Source organism: Pseudophryne corroboree, chromosome 9, assembly GCF_028390025.1.
Source record: "Pseudophryne corroboree isolate aPseCor3 chromosome 9, aPseCor3.hap2, whole genome shotgun sequence".
In the NCBI taxonomy this organism is placed as follows: Eukaryota; Metazoa; Chordata; class Amphibia; order Anura; family Myobatrachidae; genus Pseudophryne; species Pseudophryne corroboree.
Genome location: NC_086452.1, coordinates 297,255,308 through 297,272,881, shown reverse-complemented (window position 1 = coordinate 297,272,881; position 17,574 = coordinate 297,255,308). Strand labels below are relative to the sequence as shown.

Here is a 17,574-nt window from a genome sequence, read left to right as displayed (position 1 = left end):
TAATGGAGTCACCAGTACAGCGTCAGACGGACCTCCGGAGTCTCAATGAGATCATGTGAGACCTGATCCGGTGAGGCAGGCCGTCCCACTTGGCCAGAATCAGCCTCTGGAGTGGGCGAGAATGGAATTGAGCAAACTCCACCATGTCGAATGCGGACACCATGAGGCCCAGCACCTGCATCGCCGAATGTATCGACACTTGTGGACGAGAGAGGAAGCAACGAATCCTGTCCTGAAGCTTCAGGACTTTCTCCTGAGACAAGAACAACCTCTGGTTGTGTGTGTCCAATAGTGCTCCCAGGTGCACCATGCTCTGAGCAGGTACCAGGGAGGAATTCTTCCAGTTGATGAGCCACCCGTGGGCTTGCAGAAACCGGACAGTCAGATCTAGGTGACGTAGAAGTAGTTCTGGGTAATTTGCCAGGATCAACAAGTCGTTTAGATACTGGAGGAGCCTGACCCCTTGACGGCGGAGTACCACCGTCATCACCGCCATAACTTTGGTGAAGACTCGCGGAGCCATGGTTAAACCAAAAGGTAACGCCCGAAACTGGTAATGGAGGTTGCCAATCGCAAACCTCAGGTATTGCTGATGTGACACTGCTATAGGAATATGCAGGTAAGCATCCTGTATATCCAGGGAGACAATAAAATCCCCAGGTTCCAAGGCTAGAACGATAGAGCGAAGGGTTTCCATACGGAACTTGGAGACTCTCACAAACTTGTTCAATGCCTTGAGGTTGAGAATGGGCCGGGAGGACCCATTCGGTTTCGGGACTAGAAATAGCGGAGAATAGTACCCCATGTCTCTCTGAGCAAGAGGCACTTGTACTACCACTCCTATGTCCAGGAGGGTCTGTACTACCGAATGGAGAGTTTTTGCCTTTGTCTGGTCCAAGGGACGTCTGTCAGGCAAAATCGATGAGGGGGGCGGTTTTTGAAGGCTATGGCGTAACCTCGAGTGACGACTTCCCGTACCCAGGCATCTGAAGTGGTCTTCAACCATTCCTGGGTATACCCTAGAAGCTGCCCCCCATCTTGGGGTCCCCCAGGGGGAGGCCCGCCCCGTCATGCGGCAGGCTTACCGGTCTTGGAAGCTGGCTGACGGGCAGCCCAGGCTCTTTTGGGCTTTGGCTTACCAGGTTTGGGAGTGCAGGCCTGTTTGTGGTACGCCTGACCTTTTGCTTTACCGGAAGGACGAAAGGAAGTACCTTTAGCCTTTGACACAGAAGGATCGGTACTTGGCAGACAGACAGTTTTGGCAGTAGCTAAACCAGCCACTATCTTATTTAAGTCCTCCACAAACAGAATTATCTCCCTTGAAAGGGAGTACCTCCAGGGTTTTTCTAGAATCCAGATCCACTGACCAGGATCTCAGACACAATATCCGGCGAGCCAGGACTGACGTAGTAGAGGCCTTGGCTGCCAGAATACCGGCATCAGAAGCCGCCTCTTTAATATAGTGAGAAGTTGTGACAATATATGACAAGCATGGTCAGAAGAGATTTCAGCTTCCAACTCTAGGGCCCACACTTCAATAGCCTCTGCAGCCCGTGTCGCTGCAATAGTGGGCCTTTGTGCAGCACCCGTGAGGGTGTAAATCGCTTTCAGACAACCCTCCACACGTTTATCCATAGGCTCTTTCAGCCGGTCTTTCAGTGACAGGTAGAGCTGAGGAAACCACCATCCTTGCCACATGCGAGTCCACTGGAGGAGGAGTTTCCCAATTTTTTGACAGCTCTGGCGCGAGAGGATAGCGAGCCAGCATCTTCTTGTGAGGCACAAACTTCTTCCCTGGATTTTCCCAAAATTTCCGGACGTATCTCCACTAGGTGATCAGAATGAGGCAAAACTTGTTTAACCACCTTCTGACGCTTGAACCTATCTGGTTTCTTAGGAGGGACGGATGGCTCGGGATCATCCGTGATCTGTAGAATCAACTTAATAGCCTCCAAAAGATCAGGAACATCCACTTGTGACCTACCCTCCCCATCAGTAGTATCTGTGTCAGAATCTGTGGGGTCAGTGTAATCGCCATCTTCATTAGACGAGGTGTCAGTGACAGCAGTGGATTGTGAGGAGGCAAGAGCTCGCTTAGAGGACCCCTTGGTCTTAGGCGAGTGAGGGTCAGACTTTTTTGTAGTCAAGACTGGTTCAATTTCTTCAATTGAGCAGACAAGTTATCTGCCCACGGCGGATTAGCCGTGGGGACCACATACGGTTCAACCGGCAGAGGAGGTCCCATAGGGGGCGTCAGTTTAGTAACCAACGTATTCAGAAGTGCGGAGAAAGTAGCCCACGGCGGGTCATTATGGACCCCCGCTGCCACAGTCCCACTGGGGGGCAAGGAGCCCCCAGAGCCCTCAGCTGCTATATTCTCCTCATAGGAATCTGTGGCATCAGCAACACCAGTAGTGTGCTCAGCCCCATACCCGTTACCCTCAGAAGCAGACATGATATAACTTGCAGTATGAGGTAACACAGTACAATTGTCAGCAGCACAATACCCCTTACCCAAACCCCTGCGCAGTGTAGTCAGCACAAGCAGGGATATAGGAGAGATATGGTGATGAAAATCACAGAGAAAAATACAATTAGAGTATATCTTGTGAATATCCTATATTACAGTATTATAAACCTGACGCACCAAGCCCCCTCAGGTTATAGAATATAGGGATAGCTGGCTGAGTGAGAGACACAAAATGAAAATCATCCAGCAGCTAATGCACACATATAGTCACAGTTGTACAATGCAGAGGTTATTACAAACAATAATACTGCACTGGACTAGCTTATATACAGCTATGTAGTCAATAGCTATAACACTGCACAGTAAAGACTGGATGTATATCACAGGGTGCTTGTACCCTGACTAAATGCACTCTCTTAACCATCACTGTCTAAATGACATGTAGAATACTTAAGTGTCTTGTAAAGTCACAGCTCTGACTATCAGGCGGCTTTACAAAGGAGGATTTGCCCAAGCAGTCCCAGGAACAGTGTAGCGGAGAGAAATGGCGCCCAAAACACTGACAGGGAGTGAGGGAGAGACAGATAAGCAGCTCCAGGGTGGGAACATTTATTGTAAATGGCGCCCTGGGGCTGGGGGAGGGGCTCCAGGTCTAAGCCTTATCCCCCTGCTGACAAAACCACCTGGTACTGCGGGCTACTAGTAAAACGGTTTAGAGAGAAAACCTGACCTGCACCCATGCCCTGGTGATCTAGTGGGATCGCCGGTATGCCACAGTGTCCACCGCCAGCGCGCGCGGCCCGCCTCCAACCGACCGCGCCGGATCGCGATACAGCACGGGTCCCGCGAGCTGGACCCACTCACCACCTCCCGAAGCGCGGCCACGCGATCCCGGAGAGCCCCAGTCGTGTGTGCCTGACGAGAAGAAAACCGGAGCCTCCTGCTGTAGGTACCCGGCAACCAGAACACGGGAGTGTACAGCGCCGCTGGGGAGAGATAGAGCTGCAGCCGTGAATGTCTCCTGACATCTACACACTGCTGCAGCCCTTGAAGTCTTCACTTTTCTTCATAAAAAGCTCTTCTTAGGGCTGCCTGGAGCAGCCCCTCTGTTATGTGCCTGCTATCTGCGGCACCAACTACAAAACTGAGCTCCTGTGCAGGAAGGCGGGGTTATAGAGGAGGCGGCGCTATGCATCTTGGGAACAGTCAAAGCTTTTGAGCCTGTTGGTGCCTCGGATCAAGATCCTACTCTACACCCCATTGTCCATCCTTGTGGAGCCCAGTGTACCCCGCAGCAGAAATAGACTGTGCAGGCAGTTAAATTTTGACTATATTGTGCACAATCTAGTTTCTAGTATAGTCAAAATTGTACATAGCCAAAATTGAACCGTGTGTACAGTCAACATTGGTGGTTATGGGCTCTGGGGAGTTCAAAGTAAATTGCAAAGTCAAAATCGGTCTTTAGCCAGAATCACACTGTGTGTACCCGGCTTAAAAGTACGTAGGCTGCAATTTTTACTGATCTTAGAGTGAATCACAATAAACAGATATAAAGTGAATAGTAACAGCAGTTACTAGGTAACTAGCGGGGTATACTGGCAGAGAATGCTATCTGAAACTACAGAAAACAATCTCAGACGCAATAACAAACAGCTACTGTGAAGTTTGAGATTTAACTAATGCGCCCTACATACTTGCCGATGTGTGCGGGCGATATGAACTATCTCGTTCAGTAATGAACGAGAAATCGTTCATATCGCTTAGTATGTATGCGCCAACGATGAGCGGCCCCGCGGTCGTTCATCATTGGTTCTCCATCAGTTTGCAATGCAAGTCAATTTGGACGATGATCGATCATTAAGATCGATCATCTTCAAAATTGAATGCATCGGCAAGTGTGTAGGGCCCTTAAGAAAACATGCACACAAAACAGTTCAATGCACAATAATATGTAAAATGAGTCCCAGCCCCCAGCACCAATAGGGGAGGAAGGGAATCTAATAAAACCTGGCACCACAAGAGTGAGATATAGGTGAGGCAGGAGGTCCTCTTCCCATGCAGGCAGACAGATTAATGAAGTAAAATGGCAGCCCAGCAACTGGAAGTGGGCGGAGAGAGGGGCCTTTGACCAATCAATGTGTACAGATGGAGAGAGAGCAGAGAGGCTCTACTCTCGTCTGGCCAATCCCAGGAACCCAGCTTGCAGCTGCATCCTTGGTGGCCTAGTGGTATCACAAAGACAACTGTGCATCCACACAGGTGGCACAAGCCACTATGAAGCCAGACTCCCCACAGTGTAGGGAGCTGCTCACTTGCCCCCTGGTCGGACTGCAGCAGCCCCATGTGCCTGAGGAGTAGGTGACCAGTGTCACAGACTCTGCTGTCAATGCTTCAGCTGCCGGAGGTGGTGATGGGAGTGGCCAGCGGTAGCATGTTGATAGCCCACAGCCACACAAAAATAAGTAACAAAAAAATAATAATAAGATTTTAATACCTACCGGTAAATCCTTTTCTCGTAGTCCATAAGGGATTGGGTGTGGTTCGTTTTATCGACAGTATCTAGGTCGACAATGTTTAGGTCGACCACTATAGGTCGACATGGATGGAAGGTCGACAGGGTTTCTAGGTCGACATGTGCTAGGTCGACAGGTCTAAAGGTCGACATGAGGATTTTTTTTTTTTTTGGTGTCGTTTTCTTCGTAAAGTGACCGGGATCCCAAATTAGTGCACCGCGTCCCCTCGCATGGCTCGCCATGCTTCATGCATGGTGCCTTCGCTCCGCTACCGCTTGGCACACTTTACTGTTCCAATAGTAGTCCACGTGGATCGTTAAGTATGAAAAAATCCCAAAAAGAAAAAAAAAAATTTGAAAAACGTATGTCGACCTTTAGACCTGTCGACCTAGCACATGTCGACCTAGAAACCCTGTCGACCTTGTGACTGTCGACCTATAGTGGTCGACCTAAACATTGTCGACCTAGACACTGTCGATCTTTAGACCGGATCCCAAGGGATATTGGGGAGACTTAGTACGATGGGATATAGACGGGGTCCAAAGGAGCCGGTGCACTTTAAATTTCTTCACTGGGTGTGATGGCTCCTCCCCTCTATGCCCCCTCCCACAGGCAGTTAAAGGTAAAACAGTGCCCGAAGGAGAAAGGACATATATGAGAGAAGGAACATGACAGAGTGGTGAGATTTAACACCACGAACATAAAACAACCAGCAATGGCTGGGAACAATAACAGCTGAACAGGTAACCACATAACAAGAATCTGCAGAAAAGTCAACGTACTGAGGTGGGCACCCAATATCCCTTATGGACTACGAGAAAAGGATTTACCAGTAGGTAATTAAAATCCTATTTTCTCTAGCATGCATAAGGGATATTGGGGAGACTTAGTACGATGGGAACGTCCCAAAGCTTCCAGAATGGGCGGGAATGTGCGGAGACTGCTGCAGCACCGCCTGCCCAAACTGGGTATCCTCTTTGGCCTGGGTTTAAACTTATAGAAACTCAAAAGGTGTTCTTCCCCTGGATGCCGCCCAGGAAGAGCACACAGATCTTGTAGAGTGGGCTTTCAGAGACTTAGGAACAGGTAAGGCTGCCGATACATAGGCCTGTTGGATAGTAAGCCTAAGCCAACGAGCAATGGACTGATTCAAAGCAGGACAACCCTTCTTCTGTGCATCATAAAGCACGAACAGGGAATTTTTTTTTTGATCAGAGCCGTCCGCTTGACATAGATCTTCAAGGCTCGCACCACATCCAATGCCTCCGGAGAAGCAGAAATGTCAGAACTGGACGGAAGCACAATAGGCTGATTCAGGTGAAACGCAGAGACAACCTTCGACAGGAACTGCTGCCAAGTCCTGAGCTCCGCTCTGTCCTCGTAAAAGACCAAGTATGGACTTTTACACGATCAGGCCCCCAATTCTGAGACATGTCTAGCAGAAGCCAGGGCCAGTAACATCACAGTCTTCCATGTAAGGTATTTGTCTTCTACTATCATCAGAGGCTCAAACCAGGAGGACTGTAGAAATTCCAACACCACATTCAAATCCCAGGGCGTCGTAGGCGGCACAAAAGGAGGTTGTATGTGGAGTATCCCTTGCAAGAAGGTTTGAACTTCTGGCAACAGTGCCAATTTCTTCTGGAAGAAATGGAGAGCGCTGAAATCTGGACCTTAATGGAACCCAGACGCAAGCCCTTATACACACCAGCCTGTAGGAAACGTCCCAAGTGGAACTCTGCAGGTGGATAGGTGTGTTCCTCACACCAAGAGACATATCTTCTCCAGATATGATGATAGTGTTTTGACGTCACAGGTTTCCTGGCCTGAACCATGGTAGCAATAACCTTTTTGGAAAGGCCCTTGTGAGCTAGGATGTTCTGCTCAACCTTCATGCCGTCGAACGAAGTCGTCATAAGTCCGGGTAGACGAACCGTCCCTGTTGAAGATCGCTTCTTAGTGGTAGAGGCCAAGGGTCTTCAACGGACATGTCCAGAAGATCTGCGTACCACGCCCTCTGAGGCCAATCCGGGGCAATCGGAATTGCCTGGACTCCTTGATTTCTGATTCGCTTGAGCAACCTTGGGAGCAACAGAATCGGATGAAACAGGTAGACCAGCCGGTAAGGCCAAGGCGACGTCAGTGCATCTACTGCCCTCGCATGAGGGTCCCTGGTTCGTGAGCAATACCAGTGAAGCTTCTTGTTGAGACGAGAAGCCATCATGTCCATTTGTGGGCAGCCCCACCGGTCGATGATCTGCTGAAACACCTGATGGTGGAGCTCCCACTCTCCTGGGTGGAAATCGTGACGACTCAGGAAGTAATCTTTCCAGCTGTCCACTCCCGGAATGAAGATTGCTGACATTGCTTTTGAATTTCTTTCCGCCCAGAGGAGTATCTTTCAAACCTCTCGCATGCAGGCTCTGCTTTTTGTCCCTCCTTGTCGATTGATGTACGCCACTGCACCTGGATCGCGTGACCCATGAGCAGAGGAGAGGCCTGAAGCAGGGCATTGTAGATCGCTTGAAGTTCCAGAATGTTGATCGGAAGTAGAGCTTCGTGGGCTGACCACCTGCCCTGGAACTGTGCCCCATGGGTGACAACTCCCCATCCTCTCACACTCGCATCTGTTGTGAGGAGGACCCAATCCTGAATCCCGAAACTCCGGCCTTCCAGGAGATTGGAGGACTGTAAGCCACCACAGGAGGGAAATCCTGGCTTGAGGTGACAGCCGTATCATCCGGTGCATCTGTAGATGCGAGATGGACCACTTGCTCAGGAGATCCAATTGAAATGTTCTGGCATGGAACCTCCCATATTTGATCGCCTCGTGTGAGGCGACCATCTTCCCCAACAATCTTATGAAAAGATGGATTGATACTCGAGCAGGTCAGAGCACCTTCTGGGCCACAGTATCCAGTAACATCACCAGGAACAGGAGCAGCTGAGTTGGCTCCAGGTGGGACTTCTGTAAATTGAGAATCCACCCATGGTGTGACAGAAGCCAGATAGTGCGGGTAATATGGAGTAATAAAAGCTCCCTGGATCTCACTTTTATCAGAAGATCGTTCAGGTAAGGGACAACAATGACCCCTGGACCCGGAACATCATCTCCGCCATTACCTTTGTGAAAACCCTCGGAGCTGTGGACAGGCCGAAGGGCAGTGCCTGGAACTGGTAGTGGTCGTCCAGCATAGCAAACCTCCGATAAGCCTGATGAGGTGGCCAAATAGGAATATGAAGATAGGCGTCCTTGATATCCAAGGAAACCATGAATTCCTGTTCTATCAGGCCCGCAATCACTGCTCTCAAAAATTCCATTTTGAACTTGAAAACCTTTAGGTAAGGACTTTAGATTCAAAATGGGCCTTACCGAACCGTACGGCTTCGGTACCACAAACAGGTTGGAGTAATAACCCCTGTCTCGTTGTAGTACTGGAACAATGACATGGGACTGAACCAACTTTTGGATGGCCTGTTGCAACGCAACTTGCGTATCCTCCAAAGCTAGTAAGCTTGATTTGAAAAGCGTTGGGGCGGAGCACCATCAAACTCCAGCTTGTAGCCCTGAGAAATGAGGTCCCTGACCCAGGTATCCAGGCAGGAAACCTCCCAGATGCAGCTGAAGTGATGAAGTCGAGCTCCCCTCGGGGTGGGTGGGCACAGTCATGCTGAACCAGTGTTTGCAGGACTTTTTGTCTTACCTTCGGTGCCTCTATTCGCATTGGAGGAACTCCTGGCCCAAGATCGAAATCTGTTAGACCGAAACACCTGAACAGACGGCCCCTGGTAGGGACGCCTAGTCGGCGGGGCCCCAGAGGGGAGAAAGGTAGATTTCCCTGCAGTGACTTTGGAAATCCACGTATCCAACTCAACCCCAAAGAGCCATTCCCCAGAAAAGGGGAGGGATTCCACACTGTGCTTGGATTCCACGTCCGCTTTAAACCGACGCAACCACAGGGCTCTGTGCGCCGACACTGCCATGGCAGAGGTCCTAGTATTAATATTGCCAATTTCCTTGAGCGAGTCACATAGGACGCGTGCAGTTCCTGAATGTGCTTCAGGAGAGTCACCGTAGTGACCAGAGGCATATCCCTGGAGAGGCAATCCTGAATCTGAGTAGCCCACGTATGAATGGCATGGGTCATCCAGCAACCCGCTATGGCCGGACTTTGCGATACACCTGCTGCTGAGTAGATAGACTTTAGTGCAGTCTCTATCTTTCTGTCTCCAGGGTCCTTTATGGTAAAAGAGCCCGGGGCAGGCAGCACCGCCTTTTTTGACAGTCGAGAGACTGAGACGTCAACTCCCTGGGGCTCTTCCCAGAATTTCCTACCTTCAGGAGCAAATGGGAAAGTGCGCAAAAATCGTTTTGACACTTCAAAATTTTTGTCTGGATTTTTCCAGGCTAATTTAAATAGGTAATCTAACTCGCAGAATCAGGGAAAGGGACATTAGGCTTGTTTTGGGTAAAGAAAAATGACTGCTGTGACGCAGCGTCCTCTAGAGGGAGCTTTAACACGTCCCGTATAGACAGAATGAGGGTTCAATACCCTTAGCAGAAGCGGAATCCCCACCGTCCTGTATTCCCTCATCTGAATCAGAGAGCAGAGCAGGTAAACCACGCTTTTGTGGTACTGAGTGAGGGAGGTTGGGCTTTGTAACATCTGCCCTAGCAGCTAAGTCTGCAACAGCCTGTTGTAGTAGCTGAGTTTTCTGAACATTAGCAGTGAGTTGTGATGACATATCAGACGACATAGTCTTAACAGCCCCTAACCAGGATGGCTCTGGTCCCTCTCCCTCAGCCCCTTCACTGAGCTGTGAAGATTTGCTGCATTGTTCACATGAAACAGAATCAGATAAGAGACAGAATCTGGTGGGGCATACACTGCATAGTTTGTGTTTACCCATGTTCACATAACCACAATAACATACACACAAACAGCAATACTTAGCAAGCCTGCCCTTACTGTATGTGAGAGGAGACACACAGAGGAGACCAGCACACCCCAGCTATACAGCCCCAGTGAGGCAGTAAACTTACTATATCACAGTGAAACACTAATGATATCTGTCCTATATAGGACACAGAATATGTACAATAGCGGCTCTCCCCCTTTGCTACACCCTGTACCAGTTTTCCAGCGTGTCTTGTGAGTCAAGAGCAGCTGTGTGTGCTTGCTGCTGCAATAAAGCAGAGTAAGGCGCCAAAATACCACTGGTCCCGCTCTGAGGTAGTTCCGCTCCCCCCAATGGCACCGAAGCTACAGAGATCTTTATACTGGAAATGTCTCCTATGTTGCTTAAAAACATCACACAAGTGCTAGTTTAAGCCACCGCTAGGCAGTCTACACGGGGGGGCTCTAGCGGGTCCCCCCCAGGAGGGCCCCGTATGTCGCGGCCCCGTATGTCGCGTCCCCGTTTAGCAGCACCATGAACCGGGGGACCCCACTAGTGGGGCCCCTGGCATGTACTCACCACAATCGTCACCGTCAGGCATATGTTAGGGGTGTGTGGCGTGCTGCGATTGCGACATCTAAGGCGCAGTGCCCCGCTGAACAAACTCTCAGGAGCGGGGAAGCGGCTCTGACTCCTCGCAAGACCAGTGACCCCCCCCCCCACCCAACTCAGATGGTGCAGGTATGCTGTTGCCCAAACAGCATACTGAAAATAATAAAAGTTTAAAAGAAATTGAAGAAAACATCCTCTCCTGAGTGCACTTTTTCCTAAACTGCCTGTGGGAGGGGGCAGGGAGGGGAGGAGCCAGCACATCCAGTGAAGAAATTTAAAGTGCACCGGCTCCTTTGCACCCCGTCTATACCCATCATACCAAGGGGGTAATTCAGAGTTGAACGCAGCAGCAAATTTATTAGCAGTTGGCCAAAACCATGTGCAGTGCAGGTGGAGCAGATATAACATGTGCAGAGAGAGTTAGATTTGGGTGGGTTATTTTGTTTCTGTGCAGGGTAAATACTGGCTAATTTATTTTTACACTGCAATTTAGAGTTCAGTTTGAACACACCACACCCAAATCTAACTCACTCTGCACATGTTATATCTGCCCATCCTGCAGTGCACATGGTTTTGCCCAGCTGCTAACAAATTTGCTGCTGCGATCAACTCTGAATTAGGCCCTAAGTCTCCCCAATATCTCTTATGGATGCTAGAGAAAAAGCAGATGACTGAAGTTAATTGCCAGCTTCTCCAGCATCAGCCTATTCAGTAATGAACTGTGAGAAACGGGAGGCATTTGATATGTCGGCTGTCACCATACAGACGCCGGAATCCCGACAGCTGGCATACGACAACTATTTTCCCTCTTGTGGTGTCCACGACACCCCTGGATTTAGAATAAACAGCGTGGCGTGCATAACGCGCCACCGAGCCCACAAGAGGCTCTTTTGCGCTCACCACGCTGCCTGCATCCCGGTGCCGGTATGCTGGGCGCCGGGATCCCAACCGCCGGCATAACGTAGTAGACCTTCGACTGATGCATTAATTTGGCAGCTTCTTTTTGCATTGTCCTCACATACCTTACCGGCTACATATTGCAACTATCTTTAAGCTGTAACGTCTCATGGGTTTTTTAGATTATACATATATGCTTTAGAAGACTGTTCCATCTAGGTTATAGAGGGCCAGCGGTGGAGTGGGATAAAAAAAAAGAAAAAAAAACAGCCTGGGAAATTTCTGGTAGCAGCCCTAAATGGGGGTGGGATCTGTGGAGGGGCCAGGAAAGAAACACTTTAGACCTTACTCCCCCTACTAGCCTCAACACTAAATATGTTTAACATGATTTAACATTTACCTCCTTCCCCCAACTAGCATTATTATTTATTATTCACATCAAGATTACATTAATATTTCCACTATATAACCTTAATAGCCCTCACCACTACACCCCCATAACAACTTACTTGTACTGGACTGACTAAGACTGGAGGCAGCTGAGTCGGTCCAGAGCCGCAGCCTACCTTTTTACAGCTCCTCTTCTCGTGATGAACTCGCTCTCCTCTTGAACAGGCAGAGACACCATGACGTCTCTCCACACACACATATGGCAAGAGGTGGAGCAAGGTAGTGGATGAAGGTAGCCTGGGACAGCAGGGGTCAGGCACCGCTAGTGTATCACACAACACAGCGGGCGCACGGCATCTGAGTGTGTTGCTGCAGCTAGCGATCAGGGGACAGCTGGTCGTGCGGCATACATGTCTTAGTGCGATTCACTGCGGAAGGCACAAGGCACTATGGCCTGGCAGTACAGAAGCCGTTATGGATCAGCGGGTGTCCCGTACCCTCTAAGGCCCTGCCCATTAGAGAGGGAGCAAAGCGCCCTAAAAAGAAAAAACAGGCGCTTGATATGTGGTTGCTACAACAAGCAGCTACTAGGAAAACACAGGTGAGTCACTCCTGTAAAACTAAATGGTATTATAAGAAAAGCAGCGCTGTAATTGGAAATTATTGGATTGATAGCCACCATTCCAGCTCTCATGACCGGCATCCTAAGTGTCTGAACCAACCCTGTATCTACGTACCAGCTCTGTGCTTTCCACACTAAAGAGGAAAACAGCAGCACTCACCGCACTCAATGAGGATAAAGACTCCAAGCATGGACTCTACCTAATGGAAGCATTTACACCTCCAGCAAACTGTGACCGGTAAATATACTGACTTTGCCGAACTGTGCTGTGTTTATTCAAACAAGGACTTGTGGATTTACCAGGGGTATCTAACAGGAACTGATACTAAATGGTCTGATTGTGAACATACTAATAAGAGAGCGGAAAAGGTGTATAATATATATATATATATATATATATATATATTACCATCTCTGACACAAGTGATAGTTTATTTTTAATATGGAATTGTTCTTAATGATACAGTAAATTGTTATACAATTTTAAATACTATCAATCCAATCATTTCCAATTATAGTGCTGCTTTTCTTTTAATACCGTTAGAGAGAGAGGCTTGGGGAACCTCTGGGCTAGCTCGGCCCATCCCGCCTTCTCAGCAGGCCAATCCACCCCTGTAGAAGGCTTAATGTTTACACAATGCACTTATTGATTACTCTGTTGTTGCAGAAACTGCGTCTCTTGTGACATCCTTGTAGAAATCTGGGATATCATTCCCCTTAAACAATCCACCCATGCCGGTACTGATTCGGAAGACTGAGAAAGGATACGGCAGTCTTGAGTACATGGAATAGACTCCTCAGGAGAAGAACGACATTCTGCAGCGCAGGACACACAAACCTTAGACATGGTAATGTGATATATACACACGAAAATGTCAGATACAGTTTTCCCCAAAGCACCTTCAGAGAGTCACAGAGTATAAGGAGCCAGCCACACTGCGCCCCTGTGGGCAGTTATTATGATAAAAGCCCGGCGCGTACTAACTATCCTTAATAGGGTAGTTAGTCCTGATATAGGCAGGGGGGTGGGGGGTGTTCTAACACCCTGGTACCGCAGAGTACTTATGGAGTTACGTGGAGGGCAGCGCTCCCTGTCAGCGTCTGTCTGTATGATCTGCAGAGAGAAAATGGCGCTGGTGAGTGCTGGATCCGCTCTGAGAGGAAGCCCCGCCCCCAATGGCGCGCGGCTTCCAGCACTTATTATTTATACTGGCCTGAGGTTGTGTGTGTTAACAGCGGGATTAGCCCGTTAACAAATTGACCAGTGTAGGGTTAATTGTGCTGGCTCAGGACGCCCCTCCAGTGTCTACATGTGTGATGTTGCGGAGCCTCCAGGAACGCATCCTGTCAGAGCTGCGCTCCAAACCTTGTGCCACCATACCCGCCGGCGACCCGCTAACAGGGACGCCGGCGCTGTACTCACCACTCTTATCTTCTGGCTCTGTTAGGGGGTGGCGGCCGTGCTGCGGGAGTGAGCGGTCGCCTCGTGGGCTTGCGATCAGCACCCTCAGGAGTCTCAGTGTCCTGTCAGCGGAGTAGAGAACCATTAACTCTTCAGGAAGTTGGTTCCTACTCCCCCCCCCCCCCCCCCCCAAGTCCCACGAAGCAGGGAGGCCGTTGCCAGCAGCCTTCCGGTAAAACAACAAACTCTAAACTTTAATTAAAAAAATAAAGCTAAGAAAACTCCTAGAAGTTCCCCTAGCTGTGACCGCCTCCTCCGGGCACATTTTCTAAACTGAGTTTGGTAGGAGGGGCATAGAGGGAGTGGCCAGCCCACACTATTAAACTCTTAAAGTGCTAGTGGCTCCTAGTGGACCGGTCTATACCCCATGATACTAAATTGGACCCCAGCATCTTCTAGGACGTAAGAGAAATGCCCTTTCTCCTGAAAACACACAGGTTCAGTGAAACGTGTGTGTTTTCGTGAAAAACAGCCCCGTTTTTGCCCGAAAACGGGGCTTTTTTGGGGGGATTTGGTTTTGCCTGCTTGAGGCAAATGAAACAAAATCCCTGATAAGCCGTGTCTTGTGCCGATTTATTGGGGCTAATTAAATAGCCCCCGGCGGGACAATTAGCCCGGGTAAGTTACCATGGCTAATAGGATATCCCTCTAAGACTGGCAGTCTTACACAGTGGATGAGGGTAGGAGAGGGGGGGAGTTTCCTTCCCGAGTGTGCTGTGTGTCAGGACAGGCAGAACTTTCTATAGAAAGCCACTGCACAGCCAGCATACCCTCATGCAGGGCAGGTGTACACAATGAATGGACTGACTATCTCCTACTCCCTCCTGTGGGTCTGTCCTACTCTAGTAAGTACTTGCGGTCAATACTGCACACCCAGCGGAGGGGTAGATAACTGGGGTGATGAGAAGTGGTGGATTTTTACTAGTCAGCCCTAGATAAAATCTGCAGGGTAGATGTACTAAGCCTTGAAAAGTGATCAACTGCCATGTTACAGGTCGGTTTGAAAAATGACAGGAACTGGTTAGCTGTTTTTTTGGGGGAGTTTTTTACTGTGAAATGTTTCACTTTTTAAGGCTCAGTACATCTCCCCCTGCCACTGCTTATAAATGAAGGACAAAAAAAGCATTACAGTAAAAAGCTGGGCTGAGTCATAGTAAGAACTCCTCAAATGAACGGGATAAAGACGGACTAATACTAAATGGTCACAAACTGGATTAAGTTTAACCTTTGCAGCCTGCTTCATGGACTCAAAATTACCTGAACTTTTTACCAAATAACCTTGCCACCACAAAGTTGACTTAATTTAAGATTTGTCTGAGGACTTTATTATTAAACAGAATAGTGATCCTATACGGATCAGAAACCCATTAAGCCTTGCAGCTCATTAATCAGACTTTGGGGTGGTGTCAATCCAATTAGGTGTGACGGCTGCAAGTTGCCAGTTCATTTCAACACCGGCAATGGCACCGCATCTCTCACCCTTCGATTTCACCCCGAATTTGCTCAAAAGTGTTTGCAGCGAGTTTGGACTGCTGGAAAAAGTGGCTCTTTGATCATTAAGGCATAGTGCAGAAATATTAGCACCATATTGGATTGGCCCCTTTGAGAATAATGGTAAGGCATTAATAATACCACCTTACCATTTTTATGTCTGCAACAAAGTTTCTCATGTAGCACTTCACTGCAAAATCATTAAATGATATTTTATCAATATTGATATGTGGCTTTCTACCTCTTGTACTGATCTGTTTAAATAAATACACATTCATATAAAATAATTTTAGGACCGTCATTCACAGCATTTCTATAGTTTAATATGAATAAGTCTGAAAACCAAATAGAATTATAGTGAATCCTTTTAATTTACAGTTTAAACACAGTTCACAAATAACTACTTAAAATATTCTTGTGACACCCAACGTAACAGGATTGATGTGACACACTATGGATGTACTTGGTAACCATCACTACAGAAGCATCCTCACCTTCTTTTCAGTTTATCACGTTCCTCCCGATCCCTTTCTTCCCTGCGCTTCAACCGGTCTTGATTCCTCTTCTCCTGCTTTTCTGCCACAAGTCTCTATTATGAGAAAAAAAAAAAAAAGTATGGAAGTTCATATAAATAACAAGTGTTCTAGTAAAATGAACTTAGTTAAGAAAAAATAATAATATACAAAAAAAGTATTCAGGTAGGATACGCATCATCATTACTCCAAGTTTATAAAATGTGAAGTGTGGGCTGCCTAGACCGCCGTAGTATAGACAAATTAATACAGAATGGAAGGTAGTAGACATACCTTAAGCTCATCTAATTTCTCACGAATCTCAATGAAGCCCAAGTGTAACTTGCCCCCAAAGTGATCAGCCAGTCTTCTGTCATTGTCATGGAGACCCAAATATGCAGAACAAACTTCACATACTCTCAGTTTCTGCTGCTGGAAGCTGGAGGCTGGCATAGAGTTGCGATAGATATCCTGTTTGTAAAATATATTAAGGGTCTTAGAATAAGCAATGCATGACACCCATCTTCTCTACTGTATTTGCACTTGTGTATTGAGAAAAACTTCCTGCTATTGCACTTGCCACTCCCTTATCCCAATGCTCTGTGCAGGAACACAAGCAAAAGCAGCTGGCCTTTGCCTTCTAAAAACAAAACGCAAGACAAATAATAAAAAACACACCACATTAAATTCCCTCTACAAGCCAACCTGCAAAGATATCACAAGGATATCAATTATCTAATAGAATCGTCACTAGATATACATAGCATTTCGTTCTGTTCGTGACACAGTATTATATACAATACACACACAATATATATATATATATATAACACGAGATTTATGGTAAGAACTTACCATTGTTAAATCTCTTTCTGCGAGGTACACTGAGCTCCACAAGGAATTACATCGGGGGTGTAGAGTAGGATCTTGATCCGAGGCACCAACAGGCTCAAAGCTTTTGACTGTTCCCAAGATGCACAGCGCCACCTCCTCTATAACCCCGCCTCCATGCCAGTGACCTCAGTTTCGTTAACCAGCCCAATGCAGTAGCAGGTACCAGAGACGACAACCAATCGTAGCCAATTACACCACACTCACCGCAAGAGAGGGCGTCAGCGGCTATGCCAATACCAACCCTAAGAAGCCAAGTGCGTCAAGGTGGGCGCCTTGTGGAGCCCAGTGTTCCTCGCAGAAAGATTTAACAACGGTAAGTTCTTACCATAAATCTCGTTTTCTGCTGCGGAGAACACTGGGCTCCACAAGGAAATACATCGGGGATGTCCTAAAGCAGTTCCTCATGGGAGGGGACGCACTGTAGCGGGCACAAGAATCCGGCGTCCAAAGGAAGCATCCTGGGAAGTGGCGGTATCGAAGGCATAGAACCTTATAAACGTGTTCCCTGAGGATGGAAGAAGCCGGAGCTTCCGCTGCAGTGACCCGGCAACCACGGCACGGAAGTATACAGCGCCGCTGGGGGTGATGGAGCTGCACGCAAGAAAGTCTATCAGACTTGGTCTGCAGCAGCCTGGAAGTCTTCTTTACATTTTCAGGCTGTAAAACGAAGCACTGAAAAGGCTGCTTAGGGCAGCCTCCTGTTAAGTGCCTGCATACTGCAAGGCACCAACTTACAAACTGAGCTCACTGGCATGGAGGCGGGGTTATAGAGGAGGCGGCAGCGCATCTTGGGAACAGTCAAAAGCTTTGAG

The 17,574-nt window shown here is 48.2% G+C and overlaps 1 protein-coding gene across 2 annotated transcripts in view; it reads right to left on the bottom strand.

Moving 5' to 3' along the window:
* Positions 1-17,574, bottom strand: part of LUC7L2 (LUC7 like 2, pre-mRNA splicing factor) — a 223,945-nt gene that overhangs the window by 13,105 nt on the left and 193,266 nt on the right. For both annotated transcript variants that reach the window (XM_063940390.1, XM_063940389.1), the window contains 2 exons: positions 16,163-16,339; positions 15,851-15,945 (listed from right to left, as the gene is read on the bottom strand). In XM_063940390.1, coding sequence (XP_063796460.1) covers positions 15,851-15,945; positions 16,163-16,339 — 272 coding nt within the window. The remainder of the gene's footprint in view (positions 1-15,850; positions 15,946-16,162; positions 16,340-17,574) is intronic.